Genomic DNA, 16,367 nt, shown 5'->3' with positions numbered 1-16,367 from the left:
AGATGAACTCTTTAGACCAGCGGCCGAGGCAGTGGATTGTGTCACTTCGTAGGACACCCCTTAGATCAGGGCAAATTTTTGATATTATTCTCCTAATAGGGTGTAGAATTGACAAAAAAATTTGCCCTTCGAATCTCCTGCAGTTTTCGAGTGAATCGATTTTTTGTTAATCGATAGAACTTATCAAGGGTCCCCCCTTTACTAACAGTTTTTTCGAAGTCTGAAAATCAAATATCTGAGACTACCAACGGATTCAGAGTGAAAAGTTGATGAATAAAATGGGGTTATTTGTTAAGTTTCGACCACCTGGTGCCGAAAAATGGCATTTTTAAGGCAAAAAATAGACGTTTTTGGCGTTTTCCGATGACGTCAGCATTTTCCTAGGAGCATTTTCAGAAAAGATCATTCCCACAGCTGGATAGCCCTGAATTAGTAGTATCCAAAAATGGTATCGTTTGTTAACTTTCGATGTCTAGTCTCGAGATATTTTGGTTTAAATATTGAAAATTATCGATATTTTTTGCTGAGTCAGCAGTTTTTCAGCATATTTATCCACCCTAAAAATGAATTATCTCGAGATCGATACATTGATCACACAATTAAAACAAAAAAACTTTTCCCATCTAGAGAGACCTTACCATTGCTCTAACAGCTCCATGAGCACCATTATCTAGATGGTAAAATAATTCGTGACTTCAGTTAATATTCATCATATAAATGTAAACTAGATATAGCTTACACTAACTGCCACCTTTCAAATAATGTTGAAATATTATTACTATTATTTATTCATTTACTTATTTTTATCCTTTTATTTCTAGACGGAAGAACCCTATTTTCATTTTAGGGAAGTCGATTTCTCGGTCGATTTTATGATGAACAAGTGATACTTTTATGGACCTACCTGGTTATGCATTTAACACATATATAATTGTTATCTACGTGAGCATGAACGTTAAACAATCATTCAGAACAAAAATAGTGACGATTTATTAAAATTAGTCGTTTGTTTCTTATAAAAAAAACGTTTAGAAACCAAAATTTCATGCTCTTGAAATATTCTTTCATATTCAAGACTTCGTGAGCATAAAAAGACATCTATCTCATCAAAAAATTGAGTAATTTGGCTAAGAACATTGATGTATGCTTATTAATAGTGATTCTTATAGATAAAGATGCGTTTTTTGAGCTGAAAAGTTTTTTTACAATAAAATCTGCTTGACCATCATTTAACCTACTTTTACCTACTTTCATGCAAAAAATCAGAAAAAAAAACAACGATCCAATATTTCCAAAAGTCCAAAAAACCCTTTTTTAGCCGTTTTTTGGCCCAAATTTGCCCAAAACATTTTTTTCGAAAATCGGGCTCAGTCACATTCGAGGGTTTATAGTTATGCATCTTTGTGCAAAAAATCATAAAGAATGAAAGAACCAATCTCGAGAAAAGCTAATACCTAAGTAATTGATAATGTGCTTATAAAAAAATATCGAATTTGGCCAGTTTTTCTATAAAAGCACTCCAAGCAACCAAAATTTCATGTCTAAACACACATATGCTTCAAAAGTAAGCCCTCGTGAGCAAAAAAAACATCTACAATCAAGGTCATATTTGAGAAAAAAGGGAAATCCACCGGGAAGTTTTTGAACCACAATCGATTTGTAACTGCTCTAAAGTAGGTTGGAAGGGTAGAGTTTTAACTCTGAGTTTTAACATGAGACTTAAGATTTAGGACCTTAGGATCTGAGGATCCAAAAGTTCAAAAATAGTCCAATGAGACTCAGAATCTAGCCTGGAAGTCTGCCAACACCTCCCAAATTGAAATATTCGATTAAATTAAAAAGATAGCCAAAAATCGACTTTCTCGCCAGAACTTTAAATCTTGAAAAACGTTAAAATAACCAAAATTCTCAATATATTATGACCTTAATTGTCTTTGGGAATCAAAAATGCCAAATTCTGCTCTGCTGGGAGTCTAATTTCAAACTTAAGTCATATTTCCCAGTTAAAAATATCCCTTTCTTCGATTTAACAGCCAAAAACTTTTAAAAAATAGAAAATTTTCTCAATTGCCTTTAGTGTCATACTTTGATACGAATGTAGATTATAATTTAAATAACATTTTAATGGTCATTCTGTATATATTTTTCGTGTAAACAATATTTCGACCTGCTTGGTGCAGGTCTTCGTCAGGTCTAAACAATACAAACGGTTGAAGGCGCTACCTTGACTTTTTTTTGACGTCAAAAAAGTCAATGTAGTGTCTTCTCCCTAATGTGCGAGAGCATTGGCTTCCAAAACCTAGATGTCACATACTGACCATCGTCTAAATTAAGACCATGGTCACTATGTGGCGCCGTCTGACGGAATTGGATTTCCAATGCCTCTCGCACTTTTCTATCAAATTTGTTCTCTTCAGTCTTTAAAAGCCTAGCTTCGTTCCAATTAAGTCCTTGGGTACAGTCTTTAGCATGGTTAGTTATACCCGAAATGTCCCATTTTTCATCTTCAACGTTCTTTTTGTGTTGGCTGACACGTGTGGATATCTTTAACCCGGTCTCGCCAACATATCTTTTACCACATTCGCATTCTATCATATACACACCAGGGTGACTGTTAGGTGGTAGTCGGCTTTTGTTCTTAGAAGTTAGCAAAGTTTTTAGATTTGAACCACTCTTGAACACTGTTCTGTACCCAGCATTTCGGAAGGATTTCCTCAGTTTTGGGCTCAGACCAGGTATCCAAGGTAATTTAACGATTGGTAGTTGCTCTGGATCATTTCGATTGTCGGTTGTCTGGTTCCTGGTTCTGTCGTAATCGTTTGCGATACGGGTTAAAGTGTTACGATCATAACCGTTCTCGACAAAGTTATTTATTAAGAAATCAATTTCTTCCTGACGGAATCGGTCATCACAAATTCTGTACGCACGATTAAGAAATCCAGAGAATATACTCTTCAACACCTTTGGGTCATGAGCTGAATTAGGTTTAACTTGCACGTTAGTGATCGCATTTTTACGGTGGATTTTCAATTCATAACGGCCATTGTTATTTCGAACGTTCACGTCTAGAAAGTTCAAACTTTTTGTTGTATCCTCGGTTTCCATAGTGTATTGGGTGTGTTCATTTTGTTGGTTGAGAATTTCTTGGAACTTTTCAGCTTGATGGACGGTTTGGAAACGGGCATGGCTATCGTCGACGTAACGAACGAAGGATTTAGGTGCAACAGGAGGGTCGTGTGCGTTGGCTGCTTGAAGTGCGTTTTGTTCATGATATTGTAGGAAAGCTTCTGCGATTACGACCATTAGTGCTAAACCGATCGGTGCCGAATTCTGAAGTCGGTACAGTTTATCATTCCACAGGAAGTAACATTTCGATAGACAAAGTTCAATCAAAGTTCGGATGTCTTCAACCGTTAGCTTTGTCCTATTTGGTAGGTCGTGATCGTTTTCAAGCATCTGGACGATTATGTTAGTAGCTTCCTCTACAGGTACTGTCGGATAGAGGTTTACTACGTCATACGACACTTGAATTTCATCGGGGTCAACGTCCCAGGATCTAGTGAGCTCAGCGAATGTGTACGAGTTTTTGAGCCTTGTGTTGTTTTTGTTTAGAGTTGGTTGAATAATTTTCACAAGGTATTCTGAAGTTCCGTACGATGGAGTACCGATAGTTGAAACTACCACTCTCATAGGGTAATTCTTTTCCGGTTTATGAGCTTTGATGGTTCCGTACATTCGAGGTGGTATCGGATTGGATGGATACAGTTTTTTGTACTATTTATCAGTGAACTTCCCAGCTTGGTGAAGGGGTCGAAGTGTATTCTGAAACTTTTGTGCCAATGTCGATGTTGGATCTTGTGTAGACGATGCTATCGTCCGTATAATGTATTATTATGATATAACATAGTTTGTATATTATCTAAAACATAATATGTTTCACGGCGGATAGATGTGTTTACAACAGACAACAGCTACCCCCGAAAAAAATTCCCGTCTTCACGTTTGTTCCTCTTAGATGAAACTCGTCTTAGACTATAGCATAGTCTAGATCTTGTGTGATGATTTCCGTGTTGCCGAGTTGTTCTTCTATTTTCGCGATAGCATCATCTCTATCGATTCTAACAAGACCAGCACCTTTGTCAAATGGGTAAATAACATTCTGGTTATCGGATTTAAGTTCTTTGAGTGCTTTTCGTTGTCGAGAATTGAGATTGTTTTTAGGTGGTTTTGTCATTTTAAGATCGCGCAACACGTTTGTCGAAGTTTCATACAAAGTGCGAACAGAATTTGTCGAAGTGCGTACAGAATTTGTGATGACCGATTCCGTCAGGAAGAAATTGATTTCTTAATAAATAACTTTGTCGAGAACGGTTATGATCGTAATACTTTAACCCGTATCGCAAACGATTACGACAGAACCAGGAACCAGACAACTGACAATCGAAATGATCCAGAGCAACTACCAATCGTTAAATTACCTTGGATACCTGGTCTGAGCCCAAAACTGAGGAAATCCTTCCGAAATGCTGGGTACAGAACAGTGTTCAAGAGTGGTTCAAATCTAAAAACTTTGCTAACTTCTAAGAACAAAAGCCGACTACCACCTAACAGTCACCCTGGTGTGTATATGATAGAATGCGAATGTGGTAAAAGATATGTTGGCGAGACCGGGTTAAAGATATCCACACGTGTCAGCCAACACAAAAAGAACGTTGAAGACGAAAAATGGGACATTTTGGGTATAACTAACCATGCTAAAGACTGTACCCAAGGACTTAATTGGAACGAAGCTAGGCTTTTAAAGACTGAAGAGAACAAATTTGATAGAAAAGTGCGAGAAGCATTGGAAATCCAATTCCGTCAGACGGCGCCACATAGTGACCATGGTCTTAATTTAGACGATGGTCAGTATGTGACATCTAGGTTTTGGAAGCCAATGCTCTCGCACATTAGGGGGAAGACACTACATTGACTTTTTTGACGTCAAAAAAGTCAAGGTAGCGCCTTCAACCGTTTGTATTGTTTAGACCTGACAAAGACCTGGACCAAGAAGCAGGTCGAAATATTGTTTACACGAAAAATATATACAGAATGACCATTAAAATGTTATTTAAATTATGTCTTTAAGTAGCTTTCAAAGACGATGAGATAGCGCGTCGTGTGCAAAAGACCGCGTAAAAAAAGCTTTTTCGAGTAAAAAGTTTTGTTTGCAAAAATTTTTGCAAGCAAAATCTGTAAGGCCGAAAATGGGATTTTTTAGAACTTCTATCAATCATTATGATTTTCTATGAGGGCTAATCAAACAATTTTTTTTTAAGTTAGTAGATACTGTTGTGAATGGGTTTAAACCATTTTTTCATAAAAAAAATTGTCATTGAATGGCAAAAAATTGCTGTGTTCAATTTTTTTTTCTGCCTTTCCCTGGTCACGTGACTCGCTGATGACGTCATTTTGCAAATTTCTTTCTATCGAAATGATCCTCATACTATAAGTGAAAAAGGGTGAAAACTTGAGAGGCCTAGGTTTAGTAATTCCAGAGATATTGAAGCATGAGTAAATGCATTCAAAAACTCATTTTACGGCTCTGGGAAAGTAGCTGTGAAAACTCTGGGACTGAAAGGGTTAAGGAGATTTGGGTGACAAAGCAGATGTATGCATACATGCGGTCCAGGCGCGTGCCACTTTATTATTCAATTTTTTACCCTAAACTCGATTCATGCCTATTTTTACACTTTTTTACACTCTTTAGGGTGTGAAAAAAAGACTGGGGCGGTAAACGTTTCATTTTTCCCCGGTCTCTTGCTTGGACGAGTCAACCAATCATTAACGTTTTTGAAAAATATTGTGGCGACGCCCTTTCTTGGAATGTTCTCGAGCACATGATTCAGTTCAATACGCAGAACAAATGACTCAATACGGGTGTATAAACAAACACAATAATGGCGGTCTCGGCATGGTTCAAAATAATATTTTTTATATCAATTTTTTAGAGCTAAAAGGAAGTATTTCTTTTTTTGGCCATCCAAAGGATGTTTGTTGGAACAAATCAACAAGCCAGCTGGTTTTGGAGTTGACAAGCTTTGATAAAGTAGGTCTGCTACCTTTTGTGCTGTTTTTCTTATATTCATTCAATAACAATAAGGTGATTATTAAAAGGCAAGAAGGAAAGGATTTTGTTTTGTTACTTTATGGGATAAATTTTCGCGGGGATTAATTTTCGCGGATTTCGAGGATTTGGGTGCCATCCGCGAAAATAAGTCCCATTGGATATTTGAAAAAGGCCCATCCGCGAAAATTAGTTTCCGCGAAAATTGGAATTTTTTTTTGCAATCCGCGAAATTTCTATTTATCGTTTTTTATTTTTTTTCTACATGGGCATGCAACCCTCGAAAAAGGTCAAATCCTCGATATGCTTGTTAGCAAAAAATCGTTTTCCTCAAAATTTTCTTCACAAATTTACAAACTTGGAAGCTGTTGGAAGAGGTATTGAAAAATTTTTTATCAAAAGTGATCGCTTATTGTTAAAAGCTTTTCAATGCAAGAGGGTAATCCAACTGGATTAAATTAAACATTTAAAAGGATATGTAAGATTTTTTCCCAAATAGGCTGTGAAAATTTAGCTCCGCACCATGGAAGTTCAAATTCAATTTTTGATAGTCCAGGCGTCCACGCTCGATAGGATCGATCATCAGAACGGCTGCTCGATGACGGATCGATATGTGATCGATGGATTACTTAACGATCGGGATAGGAGATCCATAGAGGATCGATACTCAAGATTTTTTTAAGCTTATGATTAGTTACCGTGAGAATGGGTAACTTGCATCAGTGGAGGCTAACATGCATAGACCTCAAATAAATGACCTGGCTGGTCATTAAAATACAAAGTTCAATCAAGACAAAAATGGTAGAGTAGAGCTGCGAGTGGAGCTGCGTAGTTGTATTTTAATGACCAGACAGGTCATTCATTTGAGGGCTATGCATGTTTGCCTCCACTGATGCAAGTTACCCATTCTCACGGTATCGGTTATTTATCGATCTATCATCGATCTTTTATCGATCTTAAATCGACCCCGATCGACTCATACTCGATTTACGATTGATAACAAATCGATTAACGATCGATAACAAATCGATTAACGATCGATGACTAATCGATTAACGATCGATGACGAATCGGTATATATACTCAATTGAAATACTAGCTCGATAATGGATCAACGAAGGATCGATACTCAAGACTTTTTAATGGCTGAATTTTCCATCGATCTCCTATCCGGATCGTTAAGTAATCCATCGATCACATATCGATCCGTCATCGAGCCGTTCTGATGATCAATCCTATCGAGTGCAGACGTCTGGGATAGTTGTTATACATATCTCCTCGCCCTATTCCAAAACACCCTCTTATTACTTGAAAAAAAAATTCTTAATTTTCCTGGAAAATTTTTATTTCAATGTTTTGACCCTTTCCAAAAATTTTAATTTGTACCCCAATCCGCGAAATTAAATCCCCGCAAAAAATCAGGAAATCCCTCATCCGCGAAAATTAATCCCCGCGAAATCTTAAAATTTCGCGGATGAGCTCAACCGCGAAATTTAATCCCTGCGAAAATTTATCCCATTAAAGTATGTCGTGTTCATGTGTGTTGTGTATAGTCAGTCCAATACAATAGTCAGGGAAATCGGTAGTTTTCAATCTTGATTAGCCTACAAAGGCTTACTGTGAGATTGGGTAACTTGCATCATTGGATGGTGGAGGCTAACATGCATAGCCCTCAAACGAATGACCTGGCTGGTCTAACATTTTGAAAGTGAGTGGAACTGGTTCACTTTTTATTTGGACATGCTGTAACTTACTTGAGATGTAGCTAGAAATAGAACCCACAGTATGGCCCAAAGATAGCCCAAACATATTCTGGTCATGTTTGGGCAGAAATAGCAAAACATTCTTTTGGCCTGAACATTAAATGAGGCCCCCCAGCGGACCCTCAATTCACGCAATCACGCAATTTTCGTTCAAAATTCATGCACTCATGCAAATTTTCCTTGAGTTTCAGGCAATAACCCCGATTCTTCAGGTTTTGGGAAAAATAGGTTGAACATTGGAAAATCGGTGGAAAAAAGGGAAATTCACGTGTTCACGCACAAAATAGCCCAGATTTCACGTTCACGCAAGTTTTTTCAATTCACGCATTCATTTTTTTTTTTTCAATGGGTATTCGATCAACCTAAAATGCCCATTCACGCATTCACACAAACCGCTGGGGAGGCCCTTAAATGATCAGCCCAAGTTTGGGCTACAAAACTTTGAATTTTCGCCTCTGAAAAACCTGGTCTGAACAAACGAAGGCCAGCTTTCGGGCCATGTTTGGGACTTTTCCAAGTGAACCTGTATTTTAAAATACAGACACAACTTGTTGATATCATATGGCACTTTTCCTGTGATGGATATTGTTATTTTTGATTTGTCTGAATCTTTGACTGAGGATAACACTTATCAGCACTTTTACTTCTTAGTACTCATTATTCTTGCTCGAGATTTTCATTTTTGAAATTCTCTTTGCAAAATTTCTGAAAATTTTCAATTTTATATGTTAATGTTATATATTATTGTTATTATTTTATTTCTTTTATCTTGGAAAATGTGCATACGCACCCTTTGGATTAATTTTTAAAAATAGAATAATAATTTAATGGTTACAGATCTCTTTACTTTACTGGTTATGTAATATAATTTTAAAAATTATTGAAATAATTAAAGAGTTCTTGCACTTAAAGTTCAAAAGTTAAGTCTTGGGAGTAGCATAGTTCATGAGACCCATTTTGAGCTTTGAATAGAAGATGTGAAAACTCCAATGAAAGTATAACATGAATTTCTGTTTTTTATTTTGAAATGGATGTCAAGATATTATATATAATGTTGAGAAATGTCAAACGAACTAATAATTTAACGTTGATGATTTATACAGTTCTGCTTTGTCAGAGAAAGATTTGGTCAACCCTGCATATTAATAAAAATTATATCCTTGCAATCGTGACAGAAATCAGTATTACAATGATAAACAAAAAAGCTAATGATGGAGAACAACATACTGCAAATATACCAATGACAAAATTTGTATCTTGTGAAGACAGTGACACAGACTATGAAGATGCGCCAAATAGTGTGAGTATGAATCGTACAAAATGTTTCAAAATCTATCCTGACTTTTGTATTGTTAATTTTCTAATACTATACATTTGAAAATTTAAACTGCTCGTTTTATTGTTATTAATGAAAGAGTAAATGCTAAAGGGTAAATTAGAGTGAAAATTGGACCAATAACCTCTCATTAGTAGCAAGACACACGAGTGATGCCTTTCCCAGCTACTAATATTGATAGATTCAATACTTTATATACTTAAGATAATTTATCTCTGTATTTGAATTTCTTTTTAGAACCCTGTCAATTTTTTTGAAAGATTTAAGATTTATGGAGATGTCGCATTAGCAATATCTAATGGAAAAAGGTACTTTGAATAAAGTGTAAAGTAAGAACGCAGGGATTTTCATGAATAACCTTATCAGAGTTTTTTATTTTTCTAAAAAAGCGATGCATTGTGGGATTGTTTCGAGTGTATTCCAATAGAAATCTCTTCTTCTTCTTTTTCAGAAAAGTCAAAAACTCCGATAAGGTCTATTTCTTAAATTTTAGAGCTTATTTCATATGTATTAATTTATAGACAACGTAAAATGTTGAAGCAACAAATATAGAGAACAAAAACGAAGCGACTGCTCATGTAGAAATTTTCGTTGTCTTTCGTGACTTCATCAGCATATAGCTCAACAAAAAATGATATCCTTTTTATAATGGAAGCTAGAAATTTCACAAAAATGTAAATAATAAAGACAATTTAAAAGCTATAACTATGTACAATAAAATATCAAAAAAATTCTATTCGATTGCATAATAATACCGCAGTAATAATACAAAAGAAATGGCTAAAATTGAAAAATCAGATATTATTCAAAGAAAATTCGCAAGGGAATATGCACGCAGACTTAGATTGAAGTATAAAAACGAAAACATCGACTAGAACTCCCTTCTGGGTTTTTCAGAGAAATAGTCTAAGATAAGTAAAACAGAAATCTAATTACATCGGATAAAACAGTAGATCACATAAAGTGTATAAAATAAGCAAATATGTCATAAAATACAACTCCCAAAGGGTAGCCCCCCTAAGGAGTCAACACAGTTAAGTGTAGCGTATTAATTAATTTATAGAATATCCAGAGACTCCAAAGATGGAGAAGAAGAAGATGAAAAGAAGACAGTTGAACAAATAGAACCTTCTCTTGTTAACACAAATGCTTATGGTCAGCTGGAATTTTTAAAAGCCAGCAGAAAGACCATAGCTAAGGTAGTTTTCTATAACTCGATAATAGCCACAATAATGTGATGTGCTGTCGATGAAGCTTCTGGGAGCAATAATTTTCATTTTAATATTAAGCAGATATTCGACAAGAAAAATCGGATATCGAATATTATTCAGTCGAGCTTGATGATGAATAATTTCGATATCCGATTTTTCACGTCGAATATATGGTTTATCGTTCACCAATGAGCAGGAAAGCATTTTAATTCTCCCTATCGTGTATTGCATCCAGTCTTTTCTCTCTTTATATGACATTTTCGAACGTTTTATTATCTTGTATAGGGATGTCAATTTCATTGTGTTTTCCTCTTTGATTACAAAACGTTCGAATTTCCTTTCTCTTTTGTTAAAAAATATTCAAAATTTCAAAAATTTCAAAAGCCAAAACATTAAACTATGGATTGAAATCGATTAAGTACCAATCTCTTTTAAACTGGAACCAGCTAATATTACATACTAAAATCGATCTACAACCATTATCTGGATATATGATCAAAAAAAAGATAAGCGAGTTCCTTCAAAATTGACCTCTTGCATACCAGAAAAATGAAAGTCCATATAGATATAAAAATACTCTAATTTGATTTATTAAAACAAAAGATTACTTATATAACTATATTTTCTTTTGTCGATAGTTACGTTGAGTTTTTTTTTTTACTTTGTTATTTGGAATATTGAAATATTGTTACTCTAATAGTTATATCAACCCCACAGAAAAAAAATCTGCGTCCAGGTAGCCATTCCATATGATTAGACGGAAACGTCTATTGGATGGACTCCTGGCCTGCATCCCCTCCCCTAATTTATACAAAATTAAATATGTAAATTTTTAATGATATGCAGGCGAATAAATAAGTTTTGAATTTGAATTTGAATTTGAATTTGAATTAAAAAGAACTTCCTTTTTATCTGTTTTTATATATGTGACATTTAAATAATTATTTGATCAAAAAACTATTTTCTTTATGCTCGCTGCTACATAAGAGATATTTTGCTATCGGATATCTAAAAATATTCGACAGTACGTTTTGCCTACAGGTGGACGATGACAAGGATTATAGTTATACCTCAAATATTTGGTCTATTCTCAAAACCTAACCTCTTGTTAAGAGGGGGCCTAATTGATAGGATGTTGTGCCTATAAATACCCCAAAATAAGATAATTATAGACCAGGCTACTTAGAGTTAAAGGTTTTGTTTTGATTGAAAGGTCCGATGATGCTGATGTAGTAAAACAGGTGCGACAAGATTAGAAAAAGATTTTGGAAAATGAAAATGTATTGAATAAAAATGCATTCCTCAAACAAAGGGATTTTTACTGATACTCTTTCGAATGTTTTTATGTTTATAATAAATATAACGTTTTCTATCTTATAATCAAAACATTCGATTGTAAATTTGCTCGAAATCAACTTTGCTATTTTTATGTTTACAAATGCAATAGAAGGTCACATCTCGAAACAACTTTTGATCTTTCACTTGTTTGCAGGATATCGTTGCGTAAAAAAGCTTTAATTTATCTGACTCAGCATGAAGACACTGTCTAAAATAAGCTCTTTTCAAAAATTGATAAACTGGGGGATGAGGGTTTCTAATAAGGTCGGAGGGGTTGTAATAAATTGTTAGCAAATAAGTTTATTGGCCATCTAAGAGTAGGTGATACCATAGCAACCATTTAATGGTAATTTTTATTCTTCATCCTTAGTTTCTGAGGCTTGCAGACACAACTGATACAAGTGATGTAGTGCATCTGTTTTCCAAGAAATGGGACTTGAGGTTGAGCGAACTTCAACTATTGATATCGGTGGTTGGTGGTTACGATACACATGTCAAGCTGTCACCAGAAATTCAATCATCTCTCACTCAAAGTTTTCGTTGGGTAATCTCTTATCTTTTGAATCATATAACATTAAAGTAGTAGTGTAAAGGAAATCAACACCAATAATATTTTTTCTCTAGTATCTATCTTTGCTAACTTAAGAACATTTTCACCACTACCCTTTCTTGACTCCACGCTTGTTTGAAAAAAGTTTTCATGTTATTCAAAAATTTTTTCGAAAAATCTAATTCTACATCACGTAACACAAAAATAAAAAACCTCCCTATGTAGATAGCGGAGACGATGAAACCATGGATCATAACATGTGGAATTGATTGTGGTGTCCACAAACTGGTGGGTGACATCTTGCAAGGACATAAATATAACGAAACAGTTCTTTTGGGAATTGCTAATTGGGACATTGTAAATGGACGTGAAAGCCTTGCCACGAATGATGAACAGACAGCCATCAAATATCCAGTTGTTCATCCCATCGACCAGAAAATGGTGAAAGAGAAAAGTCAAGCAGATGAAATTCTCTTAAATAAAGATCATAGTTATTTTCTTTTGGTGGATTTTCCCAAAGGGCATGAACATAAAGCAAATCAATTCCGATCACAATTGGAAAACAAGCTGGTCGCAGTACAGCAAGGTGACTTTATCTCAAATTAATTGTGCTTCTACTGATTCATTGAAAATTACTGCTTGCGTCCTATTGTAATCTTCTTATTAACTTTAGCTATTCAAGGTTTTTTAAGCTTTACCCTAATTTAAAAAGGTCATGTTTGATATGATGTTTTTTGTTTTGCTTTTAGTGGTAACTAGACCACTGGCAGATCCGCATCGTTGTGCTCAAACCGATTGTTATTCTGAGGAAACTTGTAAGTATTCGTATTCAGGAAAGTAGAAAGTCTTTTCTATCACTGTGCCACAATTTACTGTCAAACAACCTGGGGTTACCAGAGTTGGAAGATAATGGGTATTTGTGCGTTTGGCTTCCCTGATCCTTAGAGGTAAGAGAAACTAGGCAATGTGAAAAACTTGTCTTAGTACCCTCCCAAATCAGACAAATATCTAGAACAGTCATACTTTCTTCAAATCCAGTCAAACCAGCGATACAAATCATGGTGAATGGTGGTCCGGAATCCATTGAGATCGCTTCGTTGAACTTGGAGATGAAGACCATGCCATTGATCTTGGTGGCAGATACTGGAGGAGCAGCAGACTTGTTGTGCAAAGCATGTCAACTGTACGATGAGCACGATACTGAAGATATCGCATCCATGGCTAAGATCTTTCAAGAGGAGATCAAAAAGACCTTTCTTGATTATTCTGATGATTCACAAAAAGTTTTGAAACAATTGCTGAAATGTGCAAAATTTAAAAGTAGCGTAAGTGAAAAAACGAGGATTTTCCGTCTTGAAAGAGTTTCATAAGATTAAAGTTTCATCTCATACATACATTTCATCTATGTTCACCAAAAGCCGGTTTGAATATAAAAGTAAATGTCATTGTTGGCGAGTTTTTTTGTTAGAACACTTCTTACTCTTCCTGGTTACATTTTAAGAAAAGTTCCTTCATTTTTCATAGATCACCATTTTTCATGCCAATCAAAATCTCTCTCTGGATCAAGTCATTCTTGAAGTTTTGCTGAAACGTCCGGAACGTAAGATTTTATTTCTGACTTTCTGCAACGATGTAACAAGAAAATTTCAACAGTCTAATTCTCATCCTTTGCTGTGTTTTCACCATATTTAACTGAAAATAACAATAAATAACTTTGGTGAATAGCCTTATTTATAAGATAAATTTAAAATTGCAATGATTTTACAGCTGCACCATCTAAAAGTTTCGATGGGTTGAAGGTTGACCGCAAATTCTTTCAACAATTGGAACTTGCATCGACCTGGAAAAGAGCTGACGTGGCCAAAAGGAAATTATTCAAAGGAGGAATAGGGTTCACGCATCATGTAAGAGTCGTCAATGAAACATTTATTTTTGATGTGAAGCAGTCAAGCTGTTTCCAAACTTCTAAACGTTTGATATATTATTTGGAGAGGCGTTGTCTAAAATGTAATCCAAATTCTTTTATAGCCAAAAGAGTTGGAGGATTTCTTATGCGAAGAAATGCACAAAAACAGAGTAGCAACAGTGGAATTGTTACTAGATACGGGGTTTGACATCAAAGTGATCGATTACAATCAACTGGGTTATCTTTATTTCAAGGTTTGTCTATGTTTAGATTTTTTATGAACATTCAATTCAGTAACCAAGGGTTGTCTTTTCTAATTTAGAAGCAGTATTTGTACTAGTAATCTCATGGTTATGAGAGAAATTCGGGATAAATTTGCCGAGGTCAATTTTGAAGTTTTTTGAAATTTCCCTAGTGCAACAAAGAAAATTTAAAACATTTCGAAATTTTACCGAGGGTGATTTAATCCGAATTTCACGAAAACAAGCATGGTTAATCTCTTAAGTTCAGGAAATCATAAATTAACGTAAGCAAAAACGTCAATCGAATTTCAATCAACCAGGAGATTAGAGCTGAAAGTTGTAGTATCAATCATTCTCACCATCGGTCTTCAGTGTTATTGTTAATATGTTATGCAACTCATCGTGTCTTATTCAACCTTTTTCCAGCGATATGAGATGGAGTACAAAGGACTTGTGAAGAAAGAAAAAGTCTGGTTGAAATTGTTTTTAGATGATGAAAAAGTAAAAGAGTTTCAGAATGAGCTTGACCGTGACCAGGTATTCTTTCTTTTGTATTTACCTTCTAAAGCGTTCCTCTTTTGACGTCCATGTAATGACTTCTGTCAGTCTTTTCCAAGCAAAGATGTAAACAATAACTATCTGCTTTTTTCAGATGGCTGTCGACGAACAACGGAGGAACTATTCTGTAAGTGAATTTCTCTTTTAGAAAAAATATCATAAGTATTAACTTTGAAATCTCCATCAAGCTCGTTAGATGACAAGTATGTTGAATCATTCATACCACGTGTCTATTTTGACCATTTTGCTTTCACATAATAGAGAAAAGCCGGAAAGAAAACGGAATATATACATTTGAAATTGATTCAACAAGCATTGATTGATCTGTGTGGTATCGACCTCTTTCCTTACGATGCTCTCAAGTCCTACGCTCCTCTGGTAAGTACCATCAGAAAAGTATTTTCTTCACTCCTTGATGGAAATGTTGTCAAAAATGATTCAAACTTTAAAAATACAATTTTTGTTAAATTCTGATATTTCTTTACTTTCCCGGACTCTGAAACTCATTTCCATTCATAGAGTTTAAAGCAAAGAAATAGCACTTTACAAATCACAATTTTGGCTAAAAAAGCGCTTCACCATATACGATGTCATACGCCGACTTCGATACGGAAAGGTTTGATATAGTGTTGATAGAATATAACTAATTCTCCAATTGACGTTGGGCTTTTCCAGAAATTTTTTTTACCCCCACTGTTTAGGTTTTTGATTTTTCGAAGTATCGAACCCCCTGGATATCCCTACTTTATTAGTAAAGACCCCCTTAAAAATATGATTAACCCCCTGGATATCGTATTTTCTACTTGAAAAGACACTTTACCCCTGGATATCCGCTCCCTTGAAGATATTTAACCCCCTGGATGTCCACTTTTAACAAAAATCATTAACCCCCTGGATATCCGATATCCTCAACATGGACTATTTCTGGAAAAGCTCATTTTCTCTTGCAAAGGATTATGTTTCGAAATTTCGAACTTCCAATTTTTTATTATTTTATCACCTTCAGCAAAAGTTAGTGTACCCATTCGGTGAGCTGTTTTTGTGGGCAGTCTTTTGCAACATGCATCAAATGGCTGTGATGTTATGGAGACGTGGCGATGAAGTGTTAGCCAGAGCCTTGATGGCCAGAAAGATCTACAGAGAGATGAAGAGAGGTTGTCGCCACAAATTCTCCTCGGTAGATGAAGCTCTTCTGCAGCAATTGGAGGCCAATGAAAAGTAATTTGATTTCTCCAATTTCTTTCAATACCTAATGTTATTAAAAGTGAATGAAGTTGTGATTGGAGCCTTCGGTTTGGCGCCCGTACATGTATAATGAGGATGTTTTCTTATTCTTGCTAATTGTATCTTTATCGAT

General features: G+C 35.2%; 1 protein-coding gene across 1 annotated transcript; it reads left to right on the top strand.

The window, feature by feature from the left end:
• Positions 1-9,048: 9,048 nt before the first annotated feature.
• LOC136820590 (transient receptor potential cation channel trpm-like) lies at positions 9,049-16,228 on the top strand (the record flags this gene model as incomplete). Its single annotated transcript, XM_067076782.1, has 14 exons — positions 9,049-9,169; positions 9,443-9,513; positions 10,269-10,404; positions 12,125-12,298; positions 12,530-12,890; positions 13,054-13,119; positions 13,343-13,629; positions 13,829-13,904; positions 14,072-14,208; positions 14,333-14,464; positions 14,879-14,989; positions 15,105-15,137; positions 15,272-15,388; positions 16,017-16,228. Coding segments are annotated over exons 1-14 (2,024 nt in total), but the record flags the coding sequence as incomplete, so codon positions are not given.
• Positions 16,229-16,367: the final 139 nt, after the last annotated feature.

This window comes from Clytia hemisphaerica, unplaced genomic scaffold, assembly GCF_902728285.1.
Source record: "Clytia hemisphaerica strain Z4C2 unplaced genomic scaffold, Clytia hemisphaerica genome assembly, whole genome shotgun sequence".
NCBI lineage: Eukaryota > Metazoa > Cnidaria > Hydrozoa > Leptothecata > Clytiidae > Clytia > Clytia hemisphaerica.
The sequence above is the reverse complement of the archived record's forward strand: the minus strand, read 5'-3'. Positions and strand labels throughout refer to the sequence as shown.